This window comes from Camarhynchus parvulus, chromosome 4 (genome assembly GCF_901933205.1).
Source record: "Camarhynchus parvulus chromosome 4, STF_HiC, whole genome shotgun sequence".
In the NCBI taxonomy this organism is placed as follows: Eukaryota; Metazoa; Chordata; class Aves; order Passeriformes; family Thraupidae; genus Camarhynchus; species Camarhynchus parvulus.
The window spans coordinates 59,855,660-59,873,179 of record NC_044574.1 but is presented as its reverse complement, the minus strand read 5'-3'; the positions used below and the strand labels follow the sequence as shown (position 1 = coordinate 59,873,179).

The 17,520-nt window shown below is 41.2% G+C and overlaps 1 protein-coding gene across 1 annotated transcript; it reads right to left on the bottom strand.

Annotated features, from left to right (window-relative positions):
* Window positions 1-4,334: 4,334 nt before the first annotated feature.
* On the bottom strand, window positions 4,335-17,239 carry ABCG2 (ATP binding cassette subfamily G member 2 (Junior blood group)). Its single transcript, XM_030947609.1, has 15 exons — window positions 17,034-17,239; window positions 15,686-15,745; window positions 15,087-15,201; window positions 14,198-14,350; window positions 13,608-13,765; window positions 13,083-13,234; window positions 12,530-12,634; window positions 11,271-11,521; window positions 9,536-9,618; window positions 8,598-8,687; window positions 7,866-7,990; window positions 6,797-6,951; window positions 5,778-5,867; window positions 4,974-5,071; window positions 4,335-4,485 (listed from the first exon to the last, which is right to left on the bottom strand). Exons 1-15 carry the CDS (start codon window positions 17,237-17,239, stop codon window positions 4,335-4,337), a joined length of 1,992 nt encoding a protein of 663 aa, XP_030803469.1.
* Between the last annotated feature and the right edge of the window lie 281 nt (window positions 17,240-17,520).

The window sequence follows — 17,520 nt, the reverse complement described above, 5'->3', positions numbered from 1 at the left end:
TACTGGAAAAACACAGAACTGCAAACCTTTTTATTGATTTATTCTCTGTTTTAGTGGGGTGCTACCCTACAAGTACATTTCTTAATGTCTCTGGGAAACCCAAATGAAACAAATGTTTTTCCTCACAGGTGGTTAGTATGCAGTCTACAAGGCTCTTATTTTATCCACCAGCACAGAAGTCAAGAAAGATGATGACATTTTTTTATGCAGCCCAAAGCATCCAGACAGTGGTAGCGACTTCATCAGTAAAACATGTAGGCCCATGGTGAGAACTAGAGGGTCAGCAAGCACTCAGACACTTGTTAAATCTTTGCTTTTGAACAAATACAATTTATAAACCCTTGGTACACTGTGAAAAATAAGTAACAATCCCCAAGTCAGTGTCATGGGCCTTTTACATGTATCATTTGAAAAGTCAGCAGCCTATATCATGCAGTTGTCCAATATGTGTATTTTCCATACTGTCTAGCCTTCTGCCTCCTCATCAAAAGCCATTCATATTGCTCTGCCACCAAGCTTACTAACCTGCTTCACAATTCACTGAAATAATTCTTTATTCCAGAAAAATTGCTCCAACAATTGTAATTATTGATAATTAAATATTTTAGCACAAAGAAGAAGCTAAAGGAGTAGAATTGAATACCAGTGATTTCAGTTTTGCCAGTGCCCTTCTGCATACTAAAAGCTCTCAATTAATACGGGTTTACTCCTTAGGCTGCTCTTAGCATTAGGTTGCAGTTTACTTTTTTCTTCTTCTTAATAAATAAATATAGAGCTCTGAATTACGGCATTCCAAACCTGTGTAAGTTTTAAATATTCTTCCTAGGACATGACCACTTCACCTGGGTGATATATTAGCTGTATCTAGCCCATTTGCTATCTATTCTTGCCTTCATGAACATGCACTACAAGGAAAAAGCAATTACTTTCAGTTACTGGCACAGAAAATATCAGAACCTTAGTTTCTGTACTCAAAGCAATAAAATTTAAAAGTGGTATCTTTTAAGATTATTATCATAAAGTTTCATTTAAACTAATTGAATTAAATTAGTTTAATAGCTCTTTAGAAAGTATCAATCCTCAGCTTGTGATTTATTTTGATTGAAGTTGTTCAGACAGAGGATGTAAAGAAAAATCTTCAACTAGATTGAGTACTCTAAAACCTAAATAAAAGTAAGTCTTTTATAGTTTCCAAGAGTACAGATTAACTCGCTTGCTGTCAAAGTGTAAGCAAGCTAAAGAGGAATTTTCATACATGAAAACACATTTTCAGTTGAGTTAGTGATATAATCAGAATCATTAAGTTCTGTACATCACACTATTTAAAAGTTAAATGCAAATGACAAAAAGTCTCAGGAAAACAATGGTATCAGGCAGTTCTGTCACTTTTAAGCCTGAGCAATACATGAGTCTTTACACCATAAACTACTTAATCCTGTTACCTTCTCTTGCTAAGATCCTGCCGAAAGGAGCAAATGTCAGGGATAATTCAGCTCCTGAGCCAGTTGCAGTGGAAAGCAGGGATCATTTCAAGACCAATTTGGAGCAGATTAATGAAAAAAAAAGGGTTTAATGAGCCATGGACCCCTAAAAGAATGCTGGACAAATCCACCCCTGATGAGGGTGGGGAGATAAAAGAGATTGTGAGAAACAAGTCAGGACCATTAACCTTGGGCTATGAAGGAGGTTCTTGAGAGTCTAATTCTTGTCACAAGGTCAAGCTTTTACAAAGCAATGAGGGATCTCCATAGTATCAACCTACAGGCACACACACATACTCAAAGCCCTCTAACCTCGGGGACTCTGGACTCATTTCCGTTCTCTAATTGTCTTCCCCCCCTGCTTGCACTGCTTGCAAAATACACGTTCGAGTATTTGTAGCAATGAGGTGTCTCCTGGCTTGTGCAAGAAATTGTAGCTATAGTTGTACTAATCTGTAATTGTACTAATCTGCCCCAAACTAAAGGGGAGAACCAGATATATCATAGAATAATAGAATTTTGGGATAAGAAGGGACTTTAAAGATTGCCAATTGCCAACCCACTGCCATGGGCAGGGGCACCTTTCACTAGAACATGTCATGTGCAGTGCTGGACAAAAAGAAAAAAATAAAATCTTAATTTAAAGCCTATAGTGTGACAGAAAAGTCTGACATTACTACTACTGTAATTCCTGCCCATGCAACTGAGGTATAGAATTTTACAAGTTTATGGAATAAAGTATTGGAAAGTACTGGAAGAAACATTTATTTTATGTAAATACTTTCTTATAGATGGCCAGCTGCTGAAACAAGTAGTAGAAAGCAAGAAAAGTTTTGTGATAAATATTATCTGTGCAATAAGGTGTCAAAGCCTGTTCAAAATGTGAGTAATTCAACTTAGTTTGATTATTTCCTTTCTCAGAATCCACTGCTACATACTGAAATTATTTTCTTTTATGACTGGAACACAGTCTGTGTGATCATGTTTATAACTTGTTGAAATTACAAGGACCAGCTGCAATTCAATCAACTGTAGATTTCTACATTTTAAAATCTGGGATGATTTTCCTTTTTCCAAAGGCAAAAATTCCACTTTCATTTCTTTGTAGTATCAGGTCCTGGTACTCCAGGACAGGAGTTCCTGTCATTTCTTTATGGAATAACAACACAACTGTTATCTCCTCACTGCTTCCTTCAGCTTAAAAAGGGCTAAGCTAAAGGCACAGAACACACTCTGTCAATTTTTTGTGCTCTGAAGCTTTTATTTTCCCCAGCAGCATGGCATCTTACCAACAAAGCAATACAATAATTAGTGAATCCTAATGTCATATGTATGAAGATGTTAAATTTACAACATATGTAAGCTGCCCATTCTCGAGGAGTGGTGTATTTGAAGGTAGCAAGGTCTTGAGAATGTGGAGGATCTGGAGGGGAAGCATGTGAGGAGTGGCTGAGGCCACTTGGTTTGTTCAGCCTGGAAAAGGAGACTGAGGGGAGGCCCCAGCTCAGTCCACAACATCTGCATGAGAGGAAGAGGAGGGGCAGGCACTGATCTCTTCTCTGGGGAGACAGTGACAGGACCCAGAGGGAATGGCCTGAAGCTGTGTCAGGGAAGTTTTAGACTGAATAGTAGGAAAAAGTCCTTCACCCACAGGGTGTTTGGGCACTGGAACAGGCTCCCCAGGGAAGCGGTCACAGCGCCAAGACCAACAGAGTTCAAGAAGAGTTCAAGAAGAGTTTGGACAATGCTCTCAGGCACAGGGTGTGACTCTTGGGGACGTCCTGTGCAGGACCAGGAGTTGGACTCGATGATCCTTGTGGTCCCTTCCCGTTCGGGGTATTCTGTGTTTCTAAATCTCTTGCAGAAATAAGGTCCTGTAAGATTTTTTTTTGTGGCCTACGCAAGCTGGGGCAAACAATGCAGGAGCAACAAGATGAACAGTAACAACCCAAGAAAGAGCTGTAAAGTTGTCTTCTATGCCTTTTTATGCATTTACTATGCATAACTCTGCAGATAAAAAAGAGATGAGCTAGCATTGCTGCACATGGCCAGGGAAAAGCTGGCCTGCCAGGAAGTGATTGCTCCAATCTATGGACTTTTAGAAAGGTGCTACCATCCTGTTTAGTCATGCACTTGAAATTGGTCCCCATAAAAAATACTGAGAACTTCTCTTGATAGCAGCACTAATGGGACAGTGAAGATGACTTGCAGTTATGCAGAGGAAATACAAATTTCAGGAAAGGATTATGGGAACTGGCCCTGTAAGAACAACACCTTTATTTAAAAAACACAGTGCTTCTACCACTTGACTGAGGCAAGAAAGGCTTGATGGCATCAATAAGTACATTCTAGAGCAGTAATGATTCCCAAATAGAAAAGGGCACTGGGATTAAAGGAATTTTGTCCCTGTCTCACATATCCTGTGACCACATAAGCAGCTGAGATTGTGTTGGTGTCCTGATAAGCATCATTTTAGACTTAATTTCTTCCTGGTGAAGGTAGGTGCTAATTAAAGTATGGAACTATTTACTTCAGGTTAAGCCACTAAATATTAGATATAGTGTTTGACAAGATATCATAGCTAGAACATGCAGAGATACTGATTCAGTCTCTTGAGAAATGAACAGCTGTACACTTTTTCTTTTCCTCTGTGGCACAGAGGAGTGAGCCATGCTAGACATTTTGGCAGAGTAAATTAACAGTAAGTATTTTATATACAAGGATGGCATTCATGTTGTTGACTTGGGTAATAATAAAAACACAAAGAAGATTCTCCTTAAAAATAATCAAGTCAGTTGCACAATCCATTCAGCAAACTACTGAACAGTGGGAATTGCACCTTTCCCTCTGGTTTTAAGAGAACTTCTTCATGAAGCGCAGTTTGAGGTAGGCGATGGTGAGGAAGATGAGTGTCATGCAGGCCAGAGCCAGGTGGTTCTGCCACAGCCCCCAGGTGCTCATATCGATGCCTTGACTCTCCAGATAGCCCTCTCCAGTACATGGCCTACAGATAAATACACACACATTGATAAGCTTAGTCACTTAATAACCCACTCAGCAGGAGCTAGGAAGATCTCTAGAAGTTGTAATGTGGGTGCATGTGTGTAGTAGGCCAGGCAAACACCAGCTGTATGTCAGTGGTTCATTTTCCATTGTAAATTTTCTTTTCTTGTAGCTCCAGTTTCACATAGGAAGCTGAAATGGATTTTGTGAGGCTGTACGATTGTGGGTATGTGCATAGCTCTCACTAAATAGTTTGAAGAAAGGTAAGAAGCATAATGCGAAGTATTTCTAGTGTTATAAATACTAAATATGCCAACAAGCAGAATGCTCCGTGCAGTAGAGTGCAAAAACCCAGTCAAAGGTTCCTTTTCCATTGACAACTCACAGATTCTCTGATCATCAGTGAGTATCTCTGATACTCAGACTGATGTTCTAGGACTTCTAAAGCTGCTGATGGTGGGATTCATTTCAGTGTACCAAAATACTTACATCTGGCCTGTCTGTCGATAGCTACTGCCACTGTTTAAAACTGTGTTGTTACTGCCACCACAGAAGTTCAGACCAGTCAACTCATTGATCTGTAAAGCCTTTTAAAATAAAAGAAACAATGACAACAGAAATTAGTAGATAAAGGAGTGATACATTAACAAGATGAGATATAATGCAATTAAAGTAATTCTAAAAATGTGCTGGTATCACTATTATATTTGCCAAATCCCCATTCTTTACCAAAGTAGCAGAGTTCTTTTTTCTTTTAAGAGAGGAATGTACATAGCCTGTACACACCTGGTAAAGCATGCACCACACAGGCTTTACCACTTCTCCCAGGCCAGACTATTCTAAACAGGCACAGCAAAGCCCAAATTTCTCTGCAAAACATCACTCTGACTTAAATTTTTGCAAATTAGGAGAAAAGCTTTAGCCTGACAAGTTTCTGTTTGATTGATGGAAAAGACAAATAGGAGATTTTTACTTTTTTGGGTGGGGATAACATTGTTCTTTACTTTGAGACATTTCTGTCCAGCTGAAGTCCAGTGAATGTAGTAGGTGTGTCTCTCATATGAGGTATTTCCAAATCACTGAAATGAGCTCTTCTAAACAGCAGTTGGTACTAGTTGATGAGAAGCCCTTCTTGTTTCAAAATACTGCACAATACTCCAAGGTTATTGTACTTAATTGGCTTTCCTTTTGCTCGTTAGGCCATCAAGTGTGAAGATTTCATTATCATGATTCAAGACATTCCTTTCTAGCAAACCATTTCCAGGTTTGTACACAGGGAATCAGAGCACTTACTGTCATTCCATATCGAGGGATGCTAAAGTATTTGAGCCAAGAGAGCCAGGACATGACGCTTGTGAGATTGACCAGCAACCCAGAGAAAATCTAGAGGAAATGTTTACAAAAAAAAAGCTATAACAAAACCAAACCAAACCAAAACCAAAACCAAAAACAAAAGAACCCCAAAAACCCCCACACAGATTACAAATTACATGCTTTTATCATGTGTCCTTCTCTAGCTCTTGACTTTGCTTCTTCAGAGAAAAAGGAATGGGAAAGTGTTCCTAGAGGAAGAACCTCTTCCAGCAGAAGAACAAAAGGGAAGGATTTATATGTTATCAAGCTTTGGGCCATAACCTCAGGTCCTTCCCCCAAAACAAGTAACAAGGAATGCTTTCCCCTGTGCAGTAAACCCACATGCTTCCTGTCTAGGGGTCCCACATAGGTTCATATGAACTCTCTGCTGCTCCTCAGTGTGGACCTGCTCTGGGTTTTGCCTGTGTGCCCTGAGTCTGAGGCAATGTGGATTTTGGCTGTAGGTTCAGCTCTGCCTCATCTTAAGCACCGGTCTCCTGACTGTGGCTGTGTGTTGCCCAGTTTAACATGCCCAAGGTGGGCCCTGCAGCTGGGGAGGACAGCTGAGCTAGTGGTCTCAGAAAACAGGGGGCTGCAAGTCATGCTCTCAGCCAGACACATTTGCCTTTCACAAAGTTAAGGAGAGAGAATGAAATGTAGCCCTAAATGGCTTTCCTACTTTCCAGGCAGTTTTCTGTCTGCTAGAGCCACAGAGAAGAAGTCAGAGGAACCACTCTCCTCCTCACACCCAACCCTCCAGCCCCTCACTTCTTGTTCTTTCAAAGGACAAATATTCCACCCCACAGCATCAGGATACTCAAATCAGAACAAATCAGGATATGTTAACCCAAACGGACTTTTTGCAGAATTCAGCTGAACTCCATGCTAGTAGGATTTCTGGATTTCAGCATTTCTGGGATTTCATGATCCAGACTAGAGAACTGAAAAGTGCTACTCACAATCATAAAAACAAATGCAACAGTCGAGAGTAGGTTTGCTATAGCGACCACGCTCTGTCCTGCTGCAATGGCAAGTGCCATGGAAGTGGCTGTGTAGGACACCATCATAAGAGTGAACATCATTATAAAGAAGGCTTCTACTGTTGGTTTCAAACCTTAAAGATCAGAACAAGAAGGATTTCAGAATGATCCCGCTGAAAGCTCTGCCATAACCTGGACACTATAGTGATTTTCCTAGTGTGTTCTGCTTACAAATTACATCTTGTCTGCCAGCACAGGCTGTGTCACTGAGACCCAAGACTGCTGTGGTGCTTGTGACAGCCCTTATGTGTCTGTCTTGACAGTGGAAGAGAGGATGAATAAGTAGTATGCCCAAAACTGCAGTAAGACTGAAGGCAGTAGAATGTGTAGAAGTACTGTACTTCACACATCCCAAGTGGCTGCAAGTTGTCCCTCAAAGGAGAAACTTCCAGTGCACTTCCATGAGAAGCAGCTGTACATCATTTCACTAGTTTCCAGCAGAGAGCTCTCCTAAAAAACCTAGCAGCTTTGAGGTGGTTATGGATTCAGTAGCAAGGTCTGTTTCTCTCCAGTTTCACAGTCTGAGAGCCTCTTGCTGATGTGGCCTTGTTTCCTATTCCTTAGGGTAAAAACTCAGACCAAAGCAAACAAACTGGTATTAATTCACACAGTATTAAGATCTTAAAACAAAACCTTTTCTTTTAGGTGTTCTTGCAAGGATCAGAAAAGTATCTTGTAAGACTCATCAGAAGCCAAGAAGGCCATAGATGAGAAGGAATAAATCACAACAATGTTGTAAAGGTTATGGCTTCCTTCTAAGGACAGTGAAGATGAGATGCTTCACAGATTCTCTGATGAATGTTTTAATCTTTGTGTCTTTTCTGTAGAAAACAACACGGTGTGCTAAAAGTAAGCTCAGTAGCCAATGCCACACCAGTGTAGGGATTTAGCTTATATAAATATCCATGTATGCACACACATCTATAAGATGCACATGCCATGATTTATTGGGGGGGGTTGGAACGAGACTGTAGGAGACCATACTTGCCTAGCATGAAGTAAACTATGCAGGTGAAGATGATGCTAGGCATAGTCCTTATGGGTATTAAATCAGCCATTAGCTTTGCTATGAAGTATACAGATGTTCTGTAGTACCCACTGATATATTCATGCCTGGAAACACAGAGATAGGTACAGCGCATTACAAATTTAACCACTAAAAACCAGTTTGATTTTCAGCCCTTGACAAATGTATTCTAGCTCAAACTGGAAGAAAATCTTTTATATTTGGGCTATAATGCAACTGTCCAGTAAGCCTACACAGTATAGGACTGGTGACATTTTGATATGCAAGTGAACATGGGTATTTGTGCACATAATTTTTAGTAAATTTATGTGTCATGTCATCAAGACAGAGTGTAAAGTTTGAATAATTTTCATACTTTATACAGCATAGCTTTAAAGAATCCAGTTAGATGACATTTATCGCCCTCACTAGCAAGTCACACATTATTAATCAATGCCAACATTGAGTATTCAAGGGGTTTTTACCAACTGTGTCAATAATATAACACTCTGAGCCAGTTGTAATCATAGGTACCTTTTGAGGGGTTTGCAGACAACTTACTAATAGACTAAGAGAGTATATTTGCAATGAGCACTACCACTGAAATAATTTGAAAATTCTGCACTAACTGTACTTAAATGACATTTACAGCATGTCAGAAGAACTCATAGTCTAACAGGAGAGTCTGGTATGTTTTTTGTATGTTTTACTTACATAAATATCTTCTTTTCTACAACAAAGAGTTCAAGAGCTGAGACACTGCTGAAACACTGGTTGGTGGTCAGAAAGAACATTGCACCCACTCTGCAAAATAGCAAAACAGTGAGCTGTTATTTAAAATGGGATGCAAATGTAGTGTTTCCACAACAGAGTACATAAATCCACTTGCAGTTCCTGAAGTTTAGCAGTCTTTGACCTTCCATCCCAAAATCCATGGAAAACGTCTTGGCTATGAGTCTGAATCTGTAACAAGCCTGACATAGATGTGGTACAGTCATTATTTGGTTTTGGCATGCAATGATAGCACATTCTCTGATGCAGTCAAAATATAGAAAATCAACTGAGGTTTTTTTTTGAGGGGCTGTGGTTTGGTTTTTTCCTTGATGTAATTTCCTGACACATTAAAGATTCTCAGATGGTGAAGCATTTGTCTGCTGCAAACAGAGAAGAACCAAATAAACAATGTGAGAAGTAGTTTTCACCTTTTCCACAAAATTTTAAGGCACTTCCTCCTCAATTTAAAACTGGGTTGTTTTTAAACAAATGTTATGAAGTCTTCCGAGATTAAGAACCCAGAGGTTTCATAGTGGCAAACTCGTGTCAGGTCAGGTGAGGTCATACGACTGTCAAAATGATACATAGAGCAGCATAATTTGAAAATCTCTTACTGCTGGCAAATTCAAGTGTGTGAGTAGAAACAGTTGCAAGATTACAACTTTAGTTACCCAGGTTTATGTAGCCGCAAGTCGGTATATTTTAACACTCAGTTCTGCAGGGATCTTGCTAGAGGAACAAAATCACATCCTCACTTCCAAGTCACACAGGCTTGGCCTTACTGATCTGAAGGGAAGGATTTGCTTTAAAGAGGTATTAAGCTCCTTTAAAGGGAGCTTTATCAAATTTTCGAATATCCATTCCCTAGACTGACTGACCTGTTCTGTAGTCCAGCAGAGTTCTCCTCAAGTCCGAAGAAGATGGCACCTACCACCAGTCCCAGAACAGCTGTAATACAAAGCTACATGGGAAAAAGAGAAAAGAGGAGGGAAAGTATCATTCTCATTGCTTCAAAGGTTTTCTTGACTGCCAGGATGAGGATGACAGTTTATTTTCATGCTCCACAGTGTGTGATTACTGGGCTCTATCATACATCTTACTCATGGGATTGTTTTTAATGAGGTGCTACAAAAGGGCTACAGATATGCTGATGTTTGCAGTCTGTAACTATTTAAATAGCAGAGATAACAGGATGTCACTTAAAATACTGAAGTGTGTGCATCACAGTTTTTAAATGCTAAATGCAAATGACAAAAAGTCTCAGGAAAACAATGGTATCAGGCAGTTCTGTCACTTTTAAGCCTGAGCAATACATGAGTCTTTACACTATAAACTACTTAATCCTGTTACCTTCTCTTGCTAAGATCCTGCCGAAAGGAGCAAATGTCAGGGATAATTCAGCTCCTGAGCCAGTTGCAGTGGAAAGCAGGGATCATTTCAAGACCAATTTGGAGCAGATTAATGAAAAAAAAGGCTTAATGAGCCATGGACCCCTAAAAGAATGCTGGACAAATCCACCCCTGATGAGGGTGGGGAGATAAAAAAGATTGTGAGAAACAAGTCAGGACCATTAACCTTGGGCTATGAAGGAGGTTCTTGAGAGTCTAATTCTTGTCACAAGGTCAAGCTTTTACAAAGCAATTAGGGATCTCCATAGTATCAACCTACAGGCACACACACATACTCAAAGCCCTCTAACCTCGGGGACTCTGGACTTGTTTTACCTCCACACCAGCCATTTATTCACTCATTATATAAAACATGATGAAGATAATTTATACCCCTGGCTACAGGCCAACTTTTCTATTGGCGTCTCCTGAATTGCTGAGAATTGCAGTGGGAGTTTTGGTGGTGCTGCGGCTGCAGAGTTTGGCCCATGAATTAGGGGATTCCTGAGGATTAGTCACTCTGCAGACGCCAGCTGGACATTCTTCCTTTTTGAAATCAATGTGCAACTCTGAAGGAGTCAACATTTTTGGTTCTGATCCTTCAGAAAAAGCAGCACTAACAGAGCCAGTGATTATCTTTTATGGTGGGTGCTGAACCCCATTGTGGACTTCATGACACCTTATCCAGAAGACATCATCACCAATGTGAGCAGTCAAATAACCAAACAGCACACACATCATGAGACTGCAAAAATATTTTTGCACTTGAGCCGACTGCCAGGACTTCATTTTGTGCTGAAGTTAAATGAAGTATACAAATACAGTCTGTTAACTTTTCCTGGCGGGGGAGAGGATTTGAGGCCAAACCCCACAGTGCCAAGCCTGGGCAATTAGAGTCAAATCTGAAGAATGCTCTTGAGCAAATGTGTGAAACTTCTTGGGACATAATGTGCTCCTGGCTGGGAGCAGCAGAATCCCTGCTGGGACAGGTCTTACCTCCCAAAGTCTTTCAGTAGTCCAAAATTAATTAATGAACAGTCCCACATTTGGGAGCATTTCAGAACACCTTTTATCCCCAGATTCCTAGACCTTGAGCACTCTTTCTTCAGATGCTTACTGCAGTCAAGATATCAAGAGGCAAAACCATCCCAGCGACTTATCTAATAATCCAGGAGCCAAATAAATTCAATGTATATCACAAAACTACAGATACAAATAGCCTTACCTGAGCTATGGAAGCCTGAGGGTTTCCTATCAGGTTTTTAAATGTGCGCCTGGACACCCATTTCAGCTGGTGGAGGAAGGAATTGGCATATGTGATTTGCCGGAAAAGTTGTTTGGTTTTCTTTTTGTTTCCTGAAGAAATGTTCTCTAAATGTGCTTTTGTTTCTCGGTAGTAGGCAGAGTTGGAGTATTTTTCTGCTAATTGCTCAGCCAAGGTCTTATCATATTCAGAGCATTCTTCAGTCCTCTCTGCTGGAAAGATTAAAAAAACAAAAGAATTAAGATGCACGCGCAGTTCCAGCAATTCACTGCACTCAGCCCCATAGCAGACAGTTCAAAAGAGTTGGTATAAATAAAATAAAAAATCTGAGTTTGCCTGCCTGTCCCACAAGCAGCAGCAGCCTCTCAGCTCTCTGACAAGGAAAACCCTTGTCTGCCCATGGAGTTGCAACATGGCTTTAATCAAAAAGTGATTTTTACATCCTCTTTGTCCCCAAAGGTTTCTGTAAGTGATCTGTTTCACAGATAATTACATAATCCTGGACTTCCCAGACTTTTAGATCCAGGTGATCCTGCATGTATCTACTTTGGTCATATATAAATTTCAGCTGGACCTCCATTTTTTCTTAACTGTGGTAAAGTGTGAGCTTTTGCAATGACAGATGTAATGTGTCATATCTGCCAGCTATAATATTTGCTAGACCCTGATCAGAGCACTTTTGTAAAATGATGGCTGCTCCTTTGGTAAAGGTATAGTGAAAATGTGTTTGGGCACTCAGCATATTCATTACTTGATTTGCCTTTTCACTCCTGTGAAAAGAGAGTAAGCTATTACTGAGTGGCAGCAGAAAAGTATAAGAAAGCATGCTCCAAAAAATAGGTGAGAGCTGATTTGTTAATTTGGGGATAATTTCTGCCTTAGCACAACTTCAGAGAAAAATCAGATGAGCAGTGGTACCCTATGGTACCAGGTCTACCCCTTCCCACCCTGCTCAGAGGAAGGAAGATAGTAATTTCCTAACAGAAAAGTTGTTACATTAGGTAAAATAGTCAAGTCATAACTTGACTATTATGCATCAAATTATGTCCTTAACAGGAACAATTATCCTGGTTTATCATCTCTGCTTCTGCGGGACTTCAGCTGGTTTGCCTTGAAGATGAAAGAAGCTCTTTCTGTGTGCTGAGAGTTACCAAAACAGTTCCTTAAATTCCCATTACCACACATGTTAGGATAACTTGACTCAGCTATGGGTTTCATACCTGTGTTACTTTCATCAGCCTTGTTCATTGCCACGGCGGTGGAGTCTCCATTGATGACGTCCAGGAAAAAATCGGCGGGGTTGTTGTAGGGCTCGCACTGGTAGCCTGTGGCGACATTGACACTGTGGTGACAGTGTTTTGAACCCTGGGGGGGGTTGTGTGACTGGCCAAGGACTGTGCTTGGCTATCAAGAGCACAGCCACACATCCTGCCATGGAGCAGCCTGCACCAAAGGCATGGCAGCCTTTGGAAAGTCCACACTTTCTTGAGGGATGAGGGGCACTGCCAGGCAGCACTGTCAGCAAAAGTGAGGTGACAGCCAGCAGTGTGCTCTTCCCAGCCCTAGCCCAGGCTTTCTCTAATTAAGATGTACCAGGAACAGCTCACCCAAATCCACATGTGGGCCAAGAGGAGAAACACCCAGAGAAGTGCTCAGCCTGTTAAAGTACTGGGCTTGCTTGGACACACCGCGTCCAATTCTGGCCCAGAGCTATGGGCATTTCACTTGAGTTGGTGCAAACCAAAGGCTGGCCCTGCTGGAAGTAGCGCTCACCAATGGACTGGAAGTACTCGATGGCATGCTGGGCTGGCCCGTGGTACAGCACTCTCCCTGCAGCCAGCAGTGTCAAGTTGTCAAACAGCCGGAATATGGCGTACCGAGGCTGGTGGATGGAGAAGATGATTGTCCTTCCTTGTTTTGACATCCTGAATATGAAGAATGACAAAGATGTCAGCTTTGCAAGTTGATTCAGTGTTTAGATAAGAGCATTTGAAAGTTCAGTTAAGTCTCAACGAAGTCTGATTAACTTGGTATGCCAGAGAAGGAAGAAGAAAGGGAAAAAAAAGAAAAAATATTTAGGTTGTATTTGCAGTGTCTGTATGAGAAAAGAATTCTCACTTTGGAGAGAGAGAATTAATTCAGTTTTTTTAGTACTCCATTCACATCCTTGGCTCACTGGTAAATAATTACATGTCTGAATTCCCTGTTTGCTCATTTGAACAGTAATTCAGGCCAAATATAACTGAAGTCTAGCAGAGTGGAGTGCTGAGAACAGGAAGCTGTTTCTAAGGCCACCACCTTTTCAGTAGCAGCAGGACAGCATTAGCAGTGCTGGAATCAAGTCCCGTGGTTGGCTCATCCAAAAACAAGATGGCAGGATCCGTGATGAGCTCCATCCCAATATTAGTCCTTTTGCGCTCTCCTCCAGACACGCCACGAGAGAACTGAGTACCAACCTAATAAAAAAACAAGAAACTTGTCTTGTTTGGCCCAAGGAGAAATCCTTGAACAAACAGTATTGTACCCACATGGCAGTATCTGGGGAGAGTTGTAAGAAATTCTGGCCCTACACGCAGAAGCAGATGTAAATGTTATCTTACACACATCCTTGTTCTTAATGTTAGTATTACTTGAGGTCTTGTCTTTTTCTCCAACCACTAACTTCCCCTTTCACCTTTGCCTTTCCCTTTCTTTTTACCTGCAATGTAGTACCAGATGGCAGCATCAGCACAGTTTGTACAGGTCTCTATACAGAAATGTCACTAATTATTGTATTACTGAGACATCCTGTTGAAATTTGCTTTTTTTTTTTAATCTGCCATGATGACTCATTTGGTTAATTAATAAACCACTTACTACATTTTAAGTAACATGTTTACAGGCCTTACCTTGGAATCTGCAACTTTGCTCAAACCCAGTTCCTTGATGATCTGATTCACTCGTTCATTTTTCTCCTGTTCCTTCACTGACTTTGGCAAGCGGAGTGCTGCTGAGAACTTCAGATTTTCTCTTACAGTCAGGGTTCCCATGACCACATCATCCTTCATTTAAAAAAAAGGGTAGATACTTGGTGGTTGCTCAGCAGTTTCTATTTATTCCTCTGAGAAATGTATCTACCTATGTTTTATGCTCTCCTTGCATGCAGAGGGGCAGCAGCAGCAGCCGGAACATGCAGTAAGGTGCCTCTTCAATGCCCGTGTCATAGAAGAGTTTGGATTTCATGCATGTGATTATATTTGCCTTAATTCATAAAGCAACGCCACATAGGAACAGTGTCCATCACGCATGATATCAAAATATATAAACAGCCAAGTACTAAATACAGTCCCTTATGTATTCTTACCTTATTCAGTTTTTTGGAGGTGTTGAGGGAGAGACTCGGGGGCTGAAGGGACTTAAGGAGCAGCTACAGCTCAGGTCATTCTCACAGTGTGTTTGCCCATGTAGCCTCAGCCCACCGCAGGTGAGAAGAGGGAGAAAAGAGGGAAGGTAAAGAGAGGTTGGGTCCATGTGGGTTAGGGTGATGGTGTTCAGCATCCAAACTTGTTTTGTCAAAGGAGGATGGAGGGGAGGTTTTAAGATACCATTTGCTTGTCTCTTGCAAAGGGAATCTCTCAGTTGTTGGAAGTTGAGATTTACATGTGGTTTGAGAGACCACCTTTCTGTAACATGTTGACAGTAATTTTAAGTTTTCCTCGATTCTTGGATGAAGGCAAGGTATTTGCAACACAGCAGGAACTTCTTACAATAGAATCCACAGTGATAAAAATTACTTACCTGTACTACATACCCAGAGGTACATTTGAAGTTGTCAGGCTGAGGAGCTCCATTGATCAAAATGTCACCAGAGAGTCCGCGGGGATCCTTCCTTGCAGCCAAAATGTCCAGTAGCCTAAAGGAAAAGTTGGTTACTTTGTCAGATGAACGTACAGGAGGCAAAGCTCTCTGAACGTCAAACCCAGCTCATGGAACAAACAGCTACATAAAAGCAGATCAAATTCAATTTCTGCAATCTAGAAAACTCCAGCAACTTTCAAGGACTGAGTTTCTTTTGTCCTGGTTTCCTAAGGAAATGAGATCCATACAGGTCCATGTCCATTTTTTCAATGATTTGAGTTTATCCTCAAACTGGTTACACATTAGCAGAATGGTGTGTAAGGAGTGACTATCAGTAAACTGTGGACTAAAACTGAATTTCACCTTTCTCATATAATCTGTCTTTTGGAATTCAAGTATTTCTCAGAAAACAGTGAGACTTACACAGCCCTAAATAAAAACTCAATCTTTCTCTGAAAGAGAAGTCCACTACTGCTAAATGTGTACAATTTCATTTTCCCATTGGTGTAACTTCTGTGGAAGGTGAAGGGGGCACTTACGAAGATTTACCACTGCCAGTGGGTCCCAAAATTGCATTCAGTCCTGGTTTCATGATGCCGCTGTAAGACAAAATGGATAAGTTTTACCAAATAGTTATGGTGGGGTTATTTCTTCTCCTGTTTCAACTGGTAGGCCGTACAACTACTTTCTGCATGCCATTAATTTTGGAATAAATGAAGCTCCCTAGTCACAAGCAATATTTAAGATCAGACTTCACCTTAACTTTTTATTCCTAATTCAAGAAAAACTAATAATCATATAATAAGACAGAACAGAAACATGACTAAAATGTAGCAAAATCTGTACATGTATTTTTACCACATGGGTCTCTACAAGAGAAGCACACACTTGCTTCAACCATACTCAGTTCTAAAGGTATTATTCTCTCAACAGAGAGAATAATAGTCCCTGTAGGCAGAATAAACTAGGGATTTGTCTGCACTTAAGATAGTTTCTCTTTATCTGACATTAAAGCCCTATGAAACTCAAAAGCCAGATGGCAAATGTCACAAATGACCCATGTTAGTCAACTGAGGTACCACAACGCATGGCTTTTGAGGAAAGCAATAAAGCCTTTAAGAGCTCATGTTTAGTGGAAATTCCCTAGGCAAAGAGTAGGATAGACAGAGCTACACAAAAGGGTGAATATTTATGACAGAAATTGGAGCTAGGGAGCTGAAAGTCATGGGTGACTTGGAATGGCATATTGTGTGCCAATGCCTTGCCACTGAGTTTAGCTACTGAACTGTGAATGGGCATGTTTTATTCACTGATTATTGAACAAAGACCATAGTGACATGACTGCTTTACTGCAGTAGTGCTCACTGTTGGGGGAAAAAACACAAAGCAACTCAAGAAAAATGCCAAAACTCCAGAAACCTTTACATCTCTTCAAAGTTAACCTAACCCTCACTAATATTAATGTGTTAAATGTTCTAAGTTTAACCCCCCAAAAAATTAACCTTTCCCAAGGCCACCTAAGGGAAGGAGACAACCACGAAGGACAGGCTGCTGGTATCTCAGCCAAACACCCTGGCACAGTGGGAGGATTGCCAGGGAGTGTAGAGCAAGCAGAGCTGGCTGCTGTGCCCAGTGTTGAGAGCAGCCAGGAGGACTGTATGCCCAGGGCCAAAGGAAGCGTGCTCTCTGATGTACAGGCTCAGCCCAGGGACTGAGGACCTGGGCTTAAGCACAGCTGACAGCAAAAATGAAGCAACCACACATATAAATAATTCTTCTAAATCTTGGTCTGCATGTTGTGCTGTATGGCTCAGTGACGTGAGTGAAGTCACCCTCTGGACAGAAATAAAACTTACACGTACTCTAATGAGATGTTTAAATACGTACTTGACATCTTTCAAAACTTCTTTTTTGGTGGTTTTTCGGAAACACGGGAATCCAGTCTTTGTCTTCACATGGTAGCAGATGTTGTGGAAGGTAAGCACGCTTCCTACCCTGCCAGCCAAATCTGGCAAGGACTGCATTCTACTGGGAACGCCATTTGTACCAGATTCTGACATCTGAATACATAGGTGTGGCTGGTCTTCTGCCATCTTTTCTCTAGACACGAAACACAGGAAAGAGAAGATGTGATTAGGTATGAAGAGGAAAGGTGTGTGTTTTGGGCTCAGTGCTTGGCACAAAGTTGATAAGGGTCCGCCAGAGGCAGGGAGATAGAAGAGTTTCCCTCCACCCTGGTGGTCTGCGGGGCTGGGCTGACCTTGGGAGACCACAGCTGCCCACCCAGCTGCCCTCTGAGGTGAATATCTACTCTGGCACCTGGACTTCCTTCTCTAGAGTCTGTTTCTCCCACATTTTCTCACTCATCTCTCAC

Coding starts and splice junctions, on each gene's coding strand:
- ABCG2 (XM_030947609.1), bottom strand. CDS start 17,239: ATGGCAGAAGACCAGCCACACCTATGTATTCAGATGTCAGAATCTGGT. Junction 13,235..13,607: donor GTCCTGCTGCTACTGAAAAG/GTGGTGGCCTTA, acceptor CTTCATATTCAG/GATGTCAAAACAAGGAAGGA. Junction 5,072..5,777: donor TCCCTCGATATGGAATGACA/GTAAGTGCTCTG, acceptor TTATTTTAAAAG/GCTTTACAGATCAATGAGTT.